Source organism: Coregonus lavaretus (genome assembly GCF_964263955.1).
Source record: "Coregonus lavaretus genome assembly, chromosome: 9".
NCBI classification, from domain to species: Eukaryota; Metazoa; Chordata; class Actinopteri; order Salmoniformes; family Salmonidae; genus Coregonus; species Coregonus lavaretus.
In genome coordinates, this window is record NC_139996.1 from 26,080,283 (window position 1) to 26,097,610 (window position 17,328).

Below are 17,328 nucleotides of genomic sequence, written 5' to 3' on the forward strand. Positions count from 1 at the left end.
GGTCAGGGGCTGGTGTGTGTGTGTGGGTGCGTGTGCGTCCATGTGTGTATTTCTCCAACCCCCATGCATCATTTAGTGAGTAGGTCAAATCACAGGCAGTAGGGATGACATTTACATTTTAACAGACGCTCTTATCCAGAGCGATTTACAGTTAGTGAGTGTATACATTTTCATTTTGCTATGGCTGGCCATGCTTTCCACCTGGCTACCCCTACCCCGGCCACCAGCTCTGCAACCTCCGCTGCAACTTGCCTCTATTGGGGTGCCACAGGGTTCAATTCTCGGGCCGACTCTATTCTCTGTGTATATCAATGATGTCGCTCTTGCTGCTGGTGACTCTCAGATCCACCTCTACGCAGATGACACCATTTTGTATACATCTGGCCCTTCATTGGACACTGTGTTAACAAACCTCCAAACGAGCTTCAATGCCATACAACACTCCTTCAGTAGCCTCCAACTGCTCTTAAACGCTAGTAAAACTAAATGCATGCTCTTCAATCGAACGCTGCTTGCACCCGCCCGCCCGACTAGAATCACTACTCTCGGAGGGGCTGACTTAGAATATGTGGACAACTACAAATTCCTAGGTGTCTGGTTAGACCGTAAACTATCCTTCCAGCCTCACATTAAGCATCTCCAATCCAAAGTTAAATCTAGAATCGGCTTCCTATTTCGAAAACAAAGCGTCCTTCACTCATACTGCTAAACATGCCCTCGTAAAACTGACTATCCTACCAATCCTTGACTTTGGCGATGTCATTTACAAAATAGCTTCCAACACTCTATTCAGCAAATTGGATGTAGTCTATCACAGAGCCATCCGTTTTGTCACCAAAGGCCCATATACTACCCACCATTGTGACCTGTACGCTCTCGTTGGCTGGCCCTCACTACATATTCGTTGCCAAACCCACTGGCTCCAGGTCATCTATAAATCACTGCTAGGCAAATCCTCGCCTTATCTTAGCTCATTGGTCACCATAGCAACACCCACCCGTAGTATGCGTTCCAGCAGGTATATCTCTATGGTCATCCCCAAAGCCAACACCTCCTTTGGCGCCATTCCTTCCAGTTCTCTGCTGCAAATGACTGGAACGAACTGCAAAAATCTCTGAAGCTGGAGACACATATCTCCCTCACTATCTTTAAGCATCAGTTGTCAGAGCAGCTTACCGATCACTGTACCTGTACACAGACCATCTGTAATTAGCCCACCCAACTACCTCATCCCCATATTGTTATTTACATTGTTATTTATTTTGCTAATTTGCACCCCAGTATCTTTATTTGCACATCATCTTCTGCACATATATCACTCCAGTGTTAATACTAAATTGTAATTATGTTGTACTATGGCCTATTTATTGCCTTACCTCCATAACTTACTACATTTGCACACACTGTATATAGATTTTCTATTGTGTTATTGACTGTACGTTTTGTTTATTGCATATGTAACTCTGTGTTGTTGTTGTTTTTATCGCACTGCTTTGCTTTATCTTGGCCAGGTCGCAGTTGTAAATGAGAACTTGTTCTCAACTGGCTTACCTGGTTAAATAAAGGTGAAATAAAAAAACATGTTGGAAAAACTTGTCAATAATCAACTGACTGGCTTTCTTGATGTCTATAGTATTCTCTCTGGTATGCAATCTGGTTTCCGCTCAGGTTATGGATGTGTAACTGCAACCTTAAAGGTCCTTAATGATGTCACCATTGCCCTTGATTCTAAGCAATGTTGTGCTGCTATTTCTATTGACCTGGCCAAAGCTTTTGATATGGTAGACCATCCCATTCTTGTGGGCCACCTACAGAGTATTGGTGTCTCAGATGGGGTGTTTGGCCTGGTTTGCTAACTACCTCTCTCAAAGAGTGCAGTGTATAAAGTCAGAACACTGACAGCTGTGGCTGCTTCGCGTGATGGATTGTTGTCTCTACCTTCTTGCCTTTGTGCTGTTGTCTGTGTCCAATAATGTTTGTACCATTTTATGTGATGGTACCATGTTGTGCTGCTGCCATGTTGTGTTGCTACCATGTTGTTGTCATTTGGTGTTGCTGCCATGCTATGTTGTTGTCTTAGATCTCTCTTTATGTACTGTTGTGTTGTTTCTCTTGTCGTGATGTGTGTTTTGTCCTATATTTTTATTTTCTATCCAAGCCCCCGTCCCCGCAGGAGGCCTTTTGCCTTTTGGTAGGCCGTCATTGTAAATAAGAATTTGATCTTAACTGACTTGCCTAGTTAACTTAATTTTATTAATTTTTTTACAAAAAAGCCTAATCAGTAGCCTATAACCAATGTTTCATTAAAAATATAATGAGCAGCAAAACGGTCAACAGACATTCCTGTTATTTCTTCATATAAATGGTGATGGTAGGCTAATATTATTATAGCTTAACGTTTGGGCATTGTCCAATTGTTCATGGCTTGAATATGCAGTGCATTTTTGAAATGCGAATGCCAGGTGTGTAGACAAATATTTCCATGTTGAAGCCAATAACAAAAACTAGATTGGCTACATGTTTGTTATAACTACGCCTATTGTAGGGTTACTGTATACCATTAAAAAATATATCTTCGATGAATAGGAAAAACATCCATGCCTCCGGCCGAAGAGCCCTTAGGCCAACATGTGCACACATTGCCTTATGATCATGGAACAAGAGATTTGATTTAGAATATCGTGTTTTTAACCCAATCTTATTTGGAAATATTGTTGTTACTTGGTTTAATTTGATTAAAAACCAAACTTATTAGAAAGATTCACATCCATGAGTTTACGTTGAGAACGTACATGGCTCGAATACAATGGAATGTCTTCTGCTATTTCTGGAGAAGTGCAAATATGATGTAAAATGAATTCTCTGAAAATGTACAGTTACCCGACACTTTGTATGAAAGGAAACTAATGTTGGTGTAGCCTACTGTTATTATTTTATTTGTTTCCTGTTTATGTAATCCAAAAGTGTCTGGTATGGTCATTTCTTATCAAGATCGGGGGTACAATATCCTAGACTGTCCATATTTGAAATGTGTAACTAAACCAACTCAATCGGGTGGATTGAGTTACGTGTGCCAGAAGGGTGTGGGCTGGAATCAAATCCATGGCAACAAGGTAGGCATATCTATGTGTGCTGAAGGCAGCGTCCCAAACTGCTAGAACACCCCAGGCCAGAATTAAACAAAATGTTGACAGTTTATTCGTAACCTTAAGATACACTTGAAACTTGTACGTCATAGCCTAGAGGAGACCAATATCGACCTTGTGTTATTAAGCTATATAAAACTACGGTTGTTGACATTTATGGCTGCATTTCAGATAACATTTTTGTACATTTGAATGTTGCAGCGATAGGCCCTAGGCCTAGCGTTTGAGGGAGTTAGAGAGACAATTATTTTGATAGCAGGCCTGATCCCAATGCCTCAACTGCCCCCAGATGGAGAGAAAGAGAACAGCTAATTTTCAGGGACTCACAAGGCTCATTTGAATTTCTTGATGCAGCAGGAAAATTCTCTGTGACAAAAGAACGATCAAGTTAAGATCCGACATTTGTATGTTTAACAATGTATTTCCATATTGAAGCAATGCAATTAGAACAATATGGACTGCAAACACGTTAAACATACACAAAATGACCAAAAGTATGTGGACACCTGCTGGTCGAACACCTCATTCCAAAATCATGGGAATTAATATGGAGTTGGTCCCCTCTTTGCTGCTATAACAGCCTCGACTCTTCTGGGAAGGCTTTCCACTAGATGTTGGAAAGTTGCTGCGGGGACAGCCACAAGAGAATTAGTGAGGTCGGGCACTGATGTTGGGCGATTAGGCCTGGCTCGCAGTCGGCATTCGAATTCATCCCAAAGGTTTTAGATGGAGTTGAGGTCAGGGCTCTGAGCAGGCCGATCAAGTTTTTCCACAACAATATCGACAAACCATTTCTGTATGGGACTCGCTTTGTGCACAGGGCCATTGTCATGCTGAAACAGGGCCTTCCCCAAACTGTTGCCACAAAGTTGGAAGCACAGAATTGTCTAGAATGAATTGTATGCTGTAGTGTTAAGATTTTCCATCACTGGAACTAAGGGGCCTAGCCTGAACCATGTAAAACAGCCCCAGACCATTATTCTTACACCACCAAATTTTACAGTTGGCACTATGCATTTGGGCAGGTAGAATTCTCCTGGCATCCGCCAAACCCAGATTAGTCAGTCAAACTGCCAGATGGTGAAGCGTGATCCATCACTCCAGAGAACGCGTTTCCACTTCTCCAGAGTCCAATGGCGGCGTGCTTTACCCCACTCCAGCCGACGCTTGGCATTGCGCATGTTGATCTTAGGCTTGTGTGCGGCTGCTTGGCCATGGAAACCCATTTCATGAAGCTCCCGACGAACAGTTATTGTGCTGACGTTGCTACCAGAGGCAGTTTGGAACTTGGTAGTGAGTGTTGCAACTGAGGACAGACTATTTTTACGCACTTCAGTACTCGGCGGTCCCTTTCTGTTAGTTTGTATGGCCTAACACTTCGTGGCTGAGCCGTTGTTGCTCCTAGACGTTTCCATTTCACAATAACATCACTTACAGTTGACCGGGGCAGCTCTAGCAGGGCAGAAATTTGACAAACCCCTTTGATGGAAAGGTGGCATCCTATGACGGTACCACGTTGAAGGTCACAAAGCTATTCAGTAAGGCCATTCAACTGCCATTGTTTGTCTATGGAGATTTCTCATTATTCTGGTTATGAAAATAGCAAAAATATTTCTGACACCGCTGTACCTATAGCGCTACCGTCAGCGAAAAGATGTATCGTTGCGTTCGGTTTGTAAAAATAGAGCCCTGTATCGTATCTGATCTGGTTATCTCCCTTATAAAGGTTCAGTAAACTAACAGCATTGTTTGGTTAGTGCTGCTATCGGTACAGGGGAGTAGGGGCTGGCCTGAACACTGAATAGAGAATGTGGAGTCAGGGGAAAAAGGAGCTGATAGTCACCTCCTTAAGTCTGATAATGAATGTGTACACACACACGCGTGCCCATATCACACCCGCTTGCATTCATATGTGCACATATTTGTGTTTGGTACAGTATATAAGAACAGTACTGACCCAAGCTAAGGTGTATTCACCAGTGGTTGTGATTTCAGGAGTGACCATGAAGAGTCTCGTTATTGTGTTGGTATGTGCTGTGCTCGCTGAGGGACTCCACAGGTAAGTGCTCCAACCACACATCTCTCTTTCTCTCTCACTTCAAATAATATAGTCTCTCACATTCTTTCCTTTTCACATTTTCACTCCATCCAGTTGCCCTTTTTCCCTAAATCCTCCCTAAAACACTTTTCTTTTCTCATCTCTCATAGTCACTGATAACTCCTTGTCGCTCTCTCTCCTCCTCTTTGCAATTGCAAAGTTCACCTTCATATGACAATCTGAGTGTATCTGTGTGCTTGTTACCCTAGGATCCCTCTGGTGAAGCATAAGTCAATCCGTGAGAGAATGATGGAGAAGGGAGAACACCTGCCCTACCAAGACCCCGCTCTCAAATACTTTCCTGATGAGTTCGCTGGCTCCACCACCATGTACATCAACAACTACGCTGACGTACGTACATGCTCTAAAACACAAGCTTATGGTCTATCTAGAATGTTAGTCAATGTCCTATCTGTCTATATCCATAGTAGTCTATTTTCATATTCTAGAATGAAGTTCTATGATGTAGGCTGATGTAGAAAATATGAATTCTAGTTCTAACTAATTAAATAACTACCATGTCAAGATAACGACTAACTCCATGATCTAGACTCTAAACCACGCAAACCACTCTAGATCTGAATGCTTTGTTGTCTGAATGTATTAGCAGCATCTCTATCTTTGTCAACTGTATTTTCCCTGTTGTGTTTTCCAGACCACCTACTACGGAGCCATCAGCATCGGTACTCCCCCACAGTCCTTCCAGGTGTTGTTTGACACTGGCTCTGCCAACCTGTGGGTTGACTCCGTACTCTGCAACACTCAGGCCTGCAGTGAGTACAGCTGGATAGCTTCATGACAATGAATGCCACTGCTAGCTACTATCACAACTACCTACTATGTGTATCAATTAAATACTACTTCCTCAACAATAAATGTTACTAACTGTACTACTACTACTATTACTACTACTAATACTACTACTACTACTACTACTACAGTACTTCTACTACTACTATTACTATCAGAGACATTTAAGTCCATTATCACTTCTACACACTTCCCAGATAAATAATTAGAAGACAGTATATTTCCTCTTTAAGTTGTTTGTGACCCTTCCTCCTGCAGACACCCACACAAAGTTCAACCCCCAGCAGTCGTCCACCTACTCAGCCAATGGGAATACTTTCTACCTACCCTACGGAGCTGGCAGTCTCAGTGGAGTCTTCGGATATGACACCGTCAACGTGAGTCCCAGCATAACAACCTTACAAATACTAAAGTCCTTCTACCACAGTTATTCTTCATTACAAGCAATAATAAGCCACAACAGATACAGCCACAACAGTACAATTACTTCCATTCTAACAAAACCAAAGTGTTCCATGATGCAGAGTGTGTGTGTTGTTTGTCACCTCTTTAGGTTGGTGGGATTGTCATCACCAACCAGGAGATTGGTCTGAGCACTGACGAGCCAGGTCAGAACTTTGTTGTGGCCCAGTTTGATGGTATCCTGGGCCTGTCCTACCCTTCCATCTCAGCCGGACAAGAAACTCCCGTCATGGACAACATGATGTCACAGAACCTTCTGCAGGCTGACCAGTTCGCTTTCTACATGACCAGGTCAGTACTCCTACCATTACTTATAACACACATATACCACTACCACTACTTACCACACATCTACCACTACCAGTACTTACCACACATATACCACTACCACTACTTACCACACATATACCACTACCACTACTTACCACACATATACCACTACAGATGTCGGATCTAAATTGGACGCCTATCGTCGCAGGAGGAAAATAATCCTGCAGAGGAGGAATTGAATAACTGAATAATTATTTAGAATTAATTGTTTTAGATCAATTGTTTTATTATATGTTGAAGGCAAGCAATAGGCAGAATAACTTATTGTTTTCCTCAATTCCTGTGTGGGCCAGCGGTTACAGTCACTGACCCCGGCACATATATGTCAGAGTCGCATGGGTTCAAATTCTGCCCTTTGACTCTTGGATCAATGTCTATTTTGACGCATTCATTCTGTGTGGTTACAGGATTAAAACAGAAACAACTCAAAGGTTAACAGTTGAAAATGCATTCCGATTGGTTAAGGTTAGGGCTATGGTTTGGGGAAGGCTTAAACAAAATAATAAAATTGACGCGCCTATGCATCATCAGTATTCATAATATTCTTAATGCTCGCTAGAGCATTGTGATCTGCCATAGTGCAGTGCTCTAAGCAGCTCGCTCAGAACCTCATGAGTTTGCGCACAGTGCTTGGCGATATACTGTAGTGACCAGCCTGAGACTAAATTAGGCCCACAAGTTAATTGGATTTATTTAAATGATTTCAAGAAGTAAAATAAATAGTCTGATAATTTACACATCTTTGGATAGACTCAAATGCATAACCATCTTGACATTACATTATTTAAGAGACGCTCTTATCCAGCACGACTTACATTATTTTTTTTTTCAAACTGGCCCCCCGTGGGAATTGAACCCACAACCCTGGCGTTGCATGCTCTACCAACTGAGCTACATCCCTGCTGGCCATTCCCTCCCCTAGACGATGCAGGGCCAATTATGCGCCGCCCCATGGGTCTCCCAGTCACGGCCGGCTTCGACAGAGTCTGGATTCGAACCAGGATCTCTAGTGGCACAGCTAGCACTGTGTTGCAGTGCCTTAGACCACTGCGCCACTCGGGAGGCCATACAAATTGAAATATTAAAGCCACACAATACAGGCTTTCAATCCACACCAAAGACCAGAACTATATTGACAATTATACTGTACATAGCCTAACTATAAAACGTGGACGAGCATCCACACTGGAGGAAAGTTTGTCGTTCTGCAGTAGGCCTACATCTGTCAATCAGCTGATGGCCCAAATCAGCTCATCAACTCACACCTTTCATTATGTAATAATGGATAGGCTAACAGGTAGCCTTCAGAATGTAGCCTATTGGAATATAATCAAATAACAAGGGAACTATTGTAGCCATCGATGGCACTAAGATTATCGGCAGCTGATGTCTCGTCAACCATCAATACGCTCTAAATTCACCGGCACAGCTTATCTCAATAGCAACCATTATTGGTCACCTCATTACCGCTCCCTAAAAAAGGATGTCAGTGTTACCTTAGTCCTGCTTGCAACCAAATTCTTTCAAGATATTTTCACCCTCTGGTTGGTATTGTAATAAGCACAACTTAGAGTCCTTTTTGAACAGACTAAGGATGATTCATCTATTTGACAAGGATTCCATACAATATAAATAAAGTATCTACTGTGGGAATTTACATGACACTAATTTTGGTGTAGCCTATAGTTAATAATTTATTGGTTTCCTATTTATGTTATCCAAAAGTGTCTGATATGGTCATTTCTTATCAAGATCGGATGTAAAATATCCCTGGACTGTCCATATTTAAAACATGTAAATATATCTAGTAAATTGGGGGGATTGAGGTATTTGTGCCAGAAGGGTATGGGTTGGAATCGAAACCACGCAAACAGGGTAGGACTATATGAGCGCGCTGAAGGCAACAGGCCAAACCCACCCCACCCCACCCCACAAATGAACTCAATTTTGAACTTAGCCTCCACTTGAAACTTGTATGTCATAGCCTAGTGCAGACCAATATCTATCTTGTGTTATTAAGCTATATAAAACTACGGTTGTTGATGTGTATGAATGCATTTCAGATACATTTTTGTACATTTGAATGTTCTTGCCAACTGCCTTCTTTCTTTGGAAAACTTTTTGATGACTTGAAACTTTTTTTCTGTGCAGCGGCGGCCAGCAGGGCAGTGAGCTGTCATTTGGAGGAGTGGACACCACCAAGTACCAGGGTCAGATCTACTGGACCCCCGTCACCTCCCAGACATACTGGCAGATCGGCATCCAAGGGTCAGGATCAACCACACCAACAAAACATACTTAACCAGACACTGACATCAGAACCACTAAGAGCCGGCAAAAGCTGGGGTGAAAAACTTCTTTTGGAAGTTTTCAAAAAATGTCTAAGGCCGCTGTGAATGCTAGTCTGTCTGTCTTTCTGTCTGTCTAACACTAACCCTTGTATATCTCCAGGTTCCAGATCAATGGTCAGGAGACAGGGTGGTGTGGGCAGGGCTGCCAGGCCATCGTGGATACAGGCACCTCCATGCTGACTGCACCCGGACAGGTCATGGGAACTCTGATGCAGTCCATTGGAGCCCAGCAGGACCAATACGGACAGGTAGCAGGAAGCCACTATAAACCACTACAGACCAGTACTAACTGACACCATAAACCAGTGTAATCCAGAAGGGACAGTTTGGGGAAACCATTACAGAGTAAACCAGTACAGGGAGGTTTTGTCTCACTCATGTCTGTGAATTGTTTGTTGTTGTAGTACACAGTGAACTGTAACCAGATCAACAGCCTGCCTACTCTCACCTTCACCATCAATGGAGTCAACTTCCCCCTGCCACCATCTGCATACATCCAGCAGGTGAGTGTGTGTGTGTGTGTGTGTGTTTGTGTGTGTGTGTGTGTGTGTGTTACCCTCTAAGACTGACGTTAGGATAATGAAGGCCATTTTAGATGGCTCAAGCTGGTCCATAAGCCGTGTGTGTGTGCCTAAGCCATGTGTCAGTAGCGCATGTAATTGCATGTGTGGTGTGTGCATGCATGCGTGTTTGTCTGCGTGTGTGTGTGGATTGCACTCAACATGCGTGTTCTCCTCTCTCCAGAGCAACCAGGTCTGCTCCGTGGGGATCACCCCCACCTACCTGCCATCCCAGAACGGACAGCCCCTGTGGATTTTGGGAGATGTATTCCTCATGGAGTACTACTCCGTCTACGACCGCACAAGCAACCAAGTGGGCTTTGCCACCGCAGTCTAAACATGACCAACATGACCATGACCGTAAACCAACACAGGCTCCGACCGTTCTTAGAACTCTACCACCCCAAACCTCACACCGAATCTATTCCACCTCTGGCCATTCTAGAACATCAATCACCAAAGGCAACTATTCTGAATCACCCATGGCAACCACTCTTGTCATTATAATATGCCTGTTACCCATGGCAACCACCGTGGGTCAGTTTGGCTTTGGTCCAGAGGGGTTAAAGCAAGCATTGACATCATTGGGTTAAAGCTGTGGTCTTTGTTGATGACATCTGCTAATATATTCAGTTCAGCTGTAAGGTTGTTTCCTTTCTACTCTGGCATTGCAATGACAACCTCCTAGTTCTCAGACAACATCGGATGTGAATACAGGTTCAGACATGTTGCTGATTGCATCATGAGTCTGAGTTGCAATTCTGAGTTGAGTGAAAAAGAGAATGAGCTACAGAAACACAGTGAAATATGAAAATATGATTTTTGACACTTAAATGCATTTTATCTCAAAACTGGATGTATTTGATATTAATTTAGTTTCCATTTAGACTGAATAAACGATTGAAGTGCACAATATTCCTATTTGTTTTGAATCCCTGTATATGACATATCAAGCTCATGATGCCTGTAAGACTGAAATCACACCTCACATTCACCAATGACAGTTGCCAGAAACTGCAACAAAAAAGAACAAGAGCATCTTACCCAATTGGAGCCTGTAAATATATCCAACCATCTACACATCTTACCTATAGATGTATTACATAATGGCAGTAATAGCTAAATATCACTGAGTCAAATATGCCATCTGATAAATGGCATTAAGTCCTAAGTATCCTCAGGAGAGCACCAGCAGTGTATACTGTGAAAGGGACTTTAATGAAAGCTTCAACATTTCATTTCTCCTAACAAGCTCTCATTATCTCTGCAACATGGTCAGGGGCTGGTGTGTGTGTGTGGGTGCGTGTGCGTCCATGTGTGTATTTCTCTTTGTTTCTACACACACACACACACACACACACACACACACACACACACACACACACACACACACACACACACACACACACACACACACACACCCCTACACACACACACACACACATACCATCATAATATGTCTTAAACTGATTATGTCAGGAGCAGAGACTGCAAAGGGACACACACACACGTTTGTGATTTGACCCCCAGTCCTCATGTACCTGACCCCTCCACCCTCCACCCTTTAAAGGGAAGCATCTCTCTGACTCATGCCCACAAAGACTGCTCAGACCCTGGGGTATCCTGCTCTGAGATATGGCCTGTCACTGTCTATCTGGGTCTGTGCCTCATTCACCAGACACACAAGACACAAGAACTCACACACCCTCCATCTTTTGCTTTGCTCTCTAAGCAGTTCAGCCACTATTCTCTATTTTAACAGGTCCCCAGTTTACAGACACAATAGTGCTTAAATAAGTTCATCATCCTGTTTTCTTAGTTTCTATAAAACATCTGTATATCTGTGGTCCATTAGTTCCAACAGAGGTTCAGCTCTCTACTCCATTAGTAAGAAACTGTGTGAGGCTCAGAGGGAAATGCTGCATTGCAGGTTTTCTAGTGAGGACAAGACAGTCCAGACAGGGCCTAGTACAGATGTATACAGACCACTGTGAAGCAGGGTAAGTCAGAATATACATCAGAGGTAGAAATGTAGCCTACAGGGTGATACAGGGACAGAATTTGATATGTCATCAAATATTAAGTGCTTTCTGAAAATAAACTATTCAGGCCTTTGTGATCTCTCTTTACTGTAATAAAAAAGCACTTACAGGACTGTTGTTTCTGTATCAGTGTGTGTAGAAACTATCTCCAATTATGTTAACATTAGAAATGACAACTCGGTAAATATCTGGAGAACAATTTGCATGCACATTGTTATTCATGACCTTGGAGAGGTGTTCATATCTCAGTGTATTTTGCTGTATATCTATATTACTGATTAACACTAAGTGCTTATAATGCAGTAACTAGGGGATTTCCAATGACACAGCCAAAACAATGGAAATCTCCACTCTTTCAGAGCCATTTTGAAACAAATACACAGTTGTGGAAAAAGTACTCAATTGTCATAATTGAGTAAAAGTAAAGATATCTTAATAGAAAATGACTCAAGTAAAAGTGAAAGTCACCCAGTAAAATACTACTTGAGTAACACATCTAAAAGTATTTGGTTTTAAATATACTTAAGTATCAAAAGTAAATGTAGTTGCTAAAATATACTTAAATATCAAAAGTGTTCTTTAATTTACAGATAGCCAGGGATGCACTCCAACCCCCATGCATCATTTAGTGAGTAGGTCAAATCACAGGCAGTAGGGATGACATTTACATTTTAACAGACGCTCTTATCCAGAGCGATTTACAGTTAGTGAGTGTATACATTTTCATTTTGCTATGGCTGGCCATGCTTTCCACCTGGCTACCCCTACCCCGGCCACCAGCTCTGCAACCTCCGCTGCAACTTGCCTCTATTGGGGTGCCACAGGGTTCAATTCTCGGGCCGACTCTATTCTCTGTGTATATCAATGATGTCGCTCTTGCTGCTGGTGACTCTCAGATCCACCTCTACGCAGATGACACCATTTTGTATACATCTGGCCCTTCATTGGACACTGTGTTAACAAACCTCCAAACGAGCTTCAATGCCATACAACACTCCTTCAGTAGCCTCCAACTGCTCTTAAACGCTAGTAAAACTAAATGCATGCTCTTCAATCGAACGCTGCTTGCACCCGCCCGCCCGACTAGAATCACTACTCTCGGAGGGGCTGACTTAGAATATGTGGACAACTACAAATTCCTAGGTGTCTGGTTAGACCGTAAACTATCCTTCCAGCCTCACATTAAGCATCTCCAATCCAAAGTTAAATCTAGAATCGGCTTCCTATTTCGAAAACAAAGCGTCCTTCACTCATACTGCTAAACATGCCCTCGTAAAACTGACTATCCTACCAATCCTTGACTTTGGCGATGTCATTTACAAAATAGCTTCCAACACTCTATTCAGCAAATTGGATGTAGTCTATCACAGAGCCATCCGTTTTGTCACCAAAGGCCCATATACTACCCACCATTGTGACCTGTACGCTCTCGTTGGCTGGCCCTCACTACATATTCGTTGCCAAACCCACTGGCTCCAGGTCATCTATAAATCACTGCTAGGCAAATCCTCGCCTTATCTTAGCTCATTGGTCACCATAGCAACACCCACCCGTAGTATGCGTTCCAGCAGGTATATCTCTATGGTCATCCCCAAAGCCAACACCTCCTTTGGCGCCATTCCTTCCAGTTCTCTGCTGCAAATGACTGGAACGAACTGCAAAAATCTCTGAAGCTGGAGACACATATCTCCCTCACTATCTTTAAGCATCAGTTGTCAGAGCAGCTTACCGATCACTGTACCTGTACACAGACCATCTGTAATTAGCCCACCCAACTACCTCATCCCCATATTGTTATTTACATTGTTATTTATTTTGCTAATTTGCACCCCAGTATCTTTATTTGCACATCATCTTCTGCACATATATCACTCCAGTGTTAATACTAAATTGTAATTATGTTGTACTATGGCCTATTTATTGCCTTACCTCCATAACTTACTACATTTGCACACACTGTATATAGATTTTCTATTGTGTTATTGACTGTACGTTTTGTTTATTGCATATGTAACTCTGTGTTGTTGTTGTTTTTATCGCACTGCTTTGCTTTATCTTGGCCAGGTCGCAGTTGTAAATGAGAACTTGTTCTCAACTGGCTTACCTGGTTAAATAAAGGTGAAATAAAAAAACATGTTGAAAAAACTTGTCAATAATCAACTGACTGGCTTTCTTGATGTCTATAGTATTCTCTCTGGTATGCAATCTGGTTTCCGCTCAGGTTATGGATGTGTAACTGCAACCTTAAAGGTCCTTAATGATGTCACCATTGCCCTTGATTCTAAGCAATGTTGTGCTGCTATTTCTATTGACCTGGCCAAAGCTTTTGATATGGTAGACCATCCCATTCTTGTGGGCCACCTACAGAGTATTGGTGTCTCAGATGGGGTGTTTGGCCTGGTTTGCTAACTACCTCTCTCAAAGAGTGCAGTGTATAAAGTCAGAACACTGACAGCTGTGGCTGCTTCGCGTGATGGATTGTTGTCTCTACCTTCTTGCCTTTGTGCTGTTGTCTGTGTCCAATAATGTTTGTACCATTTTATGTGATGGTACCATGTTGTGCTGCTGCCATGTTGTGTTGCTACCATGTTGTTGTCATTTGGTGTTGCTGCCATGCTATGTTGTTGTCTTAGATCTCTCTTTATGTACTGTTGTGTTGTTTCTCTTGTCGTGATTTGTGTTTTGTCCTATATTTTTATTTTCTATCCAAGCCCCCGTCCCCGCAGGAGGCCTTTTGCCTTTTGGTAGGCCGTCATTGTAAATAAGAATTTGATCTTAACTGACTTGCCTAGTTAACTTAATTTTATTAATTTTTTTACAAAAAAGCCTAATCAGTAGCCTATAACCAATGTTTCATTAAAAATATAATGAGCAGCAAAACGGTCAACAGACATTCCTGTTATTTCTTCATATAAATGGTGATGGTAGGCTAATATTATTATAGCTTAACGTTTGGGCATTGTCCAATTGTTCATGGCTTGAATATGCAGTGCATTTTTGAAATGCGAATGCCAGGTGTGTAGACAAATATTTCCATGTTGAAGCCAATAACAAAAACTAGATTGGCTACATGTTTGTTATAACTACGCCTATTGTAGGGTTACTGTATACCATTAAAAAATATATCTTCGATGAATAGGAAAAACATCCATGCCTCCGGCCGAAGAGCCCTTAGGCCAACATGTGCACACATTGCCTTATGATCATGGAACAAGAGATTTGATTTAGAATATCGTGTTTTTAACCCAATCTTATTTGGAAATATTGTTGTTACTTGGTTTAATTTGATTAAAAACCAAACTTATTAGAAAGATTCACATCCATGAGTTTACGTTGAGAACGTACATGGCTCGAATACAATGGAATGTCTTCTGCTATTTCTGGAGAAGTGCAAATATGATGTAAAATGAATTCTCTGAAAATGTACAGTTACCCGACACTTTGTATGAAAGGAAACTAATGTTGGTGTAGCCTACTGTTATTATTTTATTTGTTTCCTGTTTATGTAATCCAAAAGTGTCTGGTATGGTCATTTCTTATCAAGATCGGGGGTACAATATCCTAGACTGTCCATATTTGAAATGTGTAACTAAACCAACTCAATCGGGTGGATTGAGTTACGTGTGCCAGAAGGGTGTGGGCTGGAATCAAATCCATGGCAACAAGGTAGGCATATCTATGTGTGCTGAAGGCAGCGTCCCAAACTGCTAGAACACCCCAGGCCAGAATTAAACAAAATGTTGACAGTTTATTCGTAACCTTAAGATACACTTGAAACTTGTACGTCATAGCCTAGAGGAGACCAATATCGACCTTGTGTTATTAAGCTATATAAAACTACGGTTGTTGACATTTATGGCTGCATTTCAGATAACATTTTTGTACATTTGAATGTTGCAGCGATAGGCCCTAGGCCTAGCGTTTGAGGGAGTTAGAGAGACAATTATTTTGATAGCAGGCCTGATCCCAATGCCTCAACTGCCCCCAGATGGAGAGAAAGAGAACAGCTAATTTTCAGGGACTCACAAGGCTCATTTGAATTTCTTGATGCAGCAGGAAAATTCTCTGTGACAAAAGAACGATCAAGTTAAGATCCGACATTTGTATGTTTAACAATGTATTTCCATATTGAAGCAATGCAATTAGAACAATATGGACTGCAAACACGTTAAACATACACAAAATGACCAAAAGTATGTGGACACCTGCTGGTCGAACACCTCATTCCAAAATCATGGGAATTAATATGGAGTTGGTCCCCTCTTTGCTGCTATAACAGCCTCGACTCTTCTGGGAAGGCTTTCCACTAGATGTTGGAAAGTTGCTGCGGGGACAGCCACAAGAGAATTAGTGAGGTCGGGCACTGATGTTGGGCGATTAGGCCTGGCTCGCAGTCGGCATTCGAATTCATCCCAAAGGTTTTAGATGGAGTTGAGGTCAGGGCTCTGAGCAGGCCGATCAAGTTTTTCCACAACGATATCGACAAACCATTTCTGTATGGGACTCGCTTTGTGCACAGGGCCATTGTCATGCTGAAACAGGGCCTTCCCCAAACTGTTGCCACAAAGTTGGAAGCACAGAATTGTCTAGAATGAATTGTATGCTGTAGTGTTAAGATTTTCCATCACTGGAACTAAGGGGCCTAGCCTGAACCATGTAAAACAGCCCCAGACCATTATTCTTACACCACCAAATTTTACAGTTGGCACTATGCATTTGGGCAGGTAGAATTCTCCTGGCATCCGCCAAACCCAGATTAGTCAGTCAAACTGCCAGATGGTGAAGCGTGATCCATCACTCCAGAGAACGCGTTTCCACTTCTCCAGAGTCCAATGGCGGCGTGCTTTACCCCACTCCAGCCGACGCTTGGCATTGCGCATGTTGATCTTAGGCTTGTGTGCGGCTGCTTGGCCATGGAAACCCATTTCATGAAGCTCCCGACGAACAGTTATTGTGCTGACGTTGCTACCAGTGGCAGTTTGGAACTTGGTAGTGAGTGTTGCAACTGAGGACAGACTATTTTTACGCACTTCAGTACTCGGCGGTCCCTTTCTGTTAGTTTGTATGGCCTAACACTTCGTGGCTGAGCCGTTGTTGCTCCTAGACGTTTCCATTTCACAATAACATCACTTACAGTTGACCGGGGCAGCTCTAGCAGGGCAGAAATTTGACAAACCCCTTTGATGGAAAGGTGGCATCCTATGACGGTACCACGTTGAAGGTCACAAAGCTATTCAGTAAGGCCATTCAACTGCCATTGTTTGTCTATGGAGATTTCTCATTATTCTGGTTATGAAAATAGCAAAAATATTTCTGACACCGCTGTACCTATAGCGCTACCGTCAGCGAAAAGATGTATCGTTGCGTTCGGTTTGTAAAAATAGAGCCCTGTATCGTATCTGATCTGGTTATCTCCCTTATAAAGGTTCAGTAAACTAACAGCATTGTTTGGTTAGTGCTGCTATCGGTACAGGGGAGTAGGGGCTGGCCTGAACACTGAATAGAGAATGTGGAGTCAGGGGAAAAAGG

The 17,328-nt window shown here is 42.4% G+C and overlaps 1 protein-coding gene across 1 annotated transcript; it reads left to right on the forward strand.

Annotated features, from left to right (window-relative positions):
* Positions 1-5,139: 5,139 nt before the first annotated feature.
* Positions 5,140-10,094, forward strand: LOC311134455 (gastricsin-like; the record flags this gene model as incomplete). Its single annotated transcript, XM_084168137.1, has 9 exons — positions 5,140-5,205; positions 5,454-5,595; positions 5,900-6,017; positions 6,313-6,431; positions 6,608-6,807; positions 8,998-9,114; positions 9,298-9,445; positions 9,602-9,712; positions 9,942-10,094. The coding sequence occupies exons 1-9, from the start codon at positions 5,150-5,152 to the stop codon at positions 10,092-10,094; spliced, it is 1,164 nt and encodes a 387-aa protein (XP_084024263.1). The 5' UTR covers positions 5,140-5,149.
* Between the last annotated feature and the right edge of the window lie 7,234 nt (positions 10,095-17,328).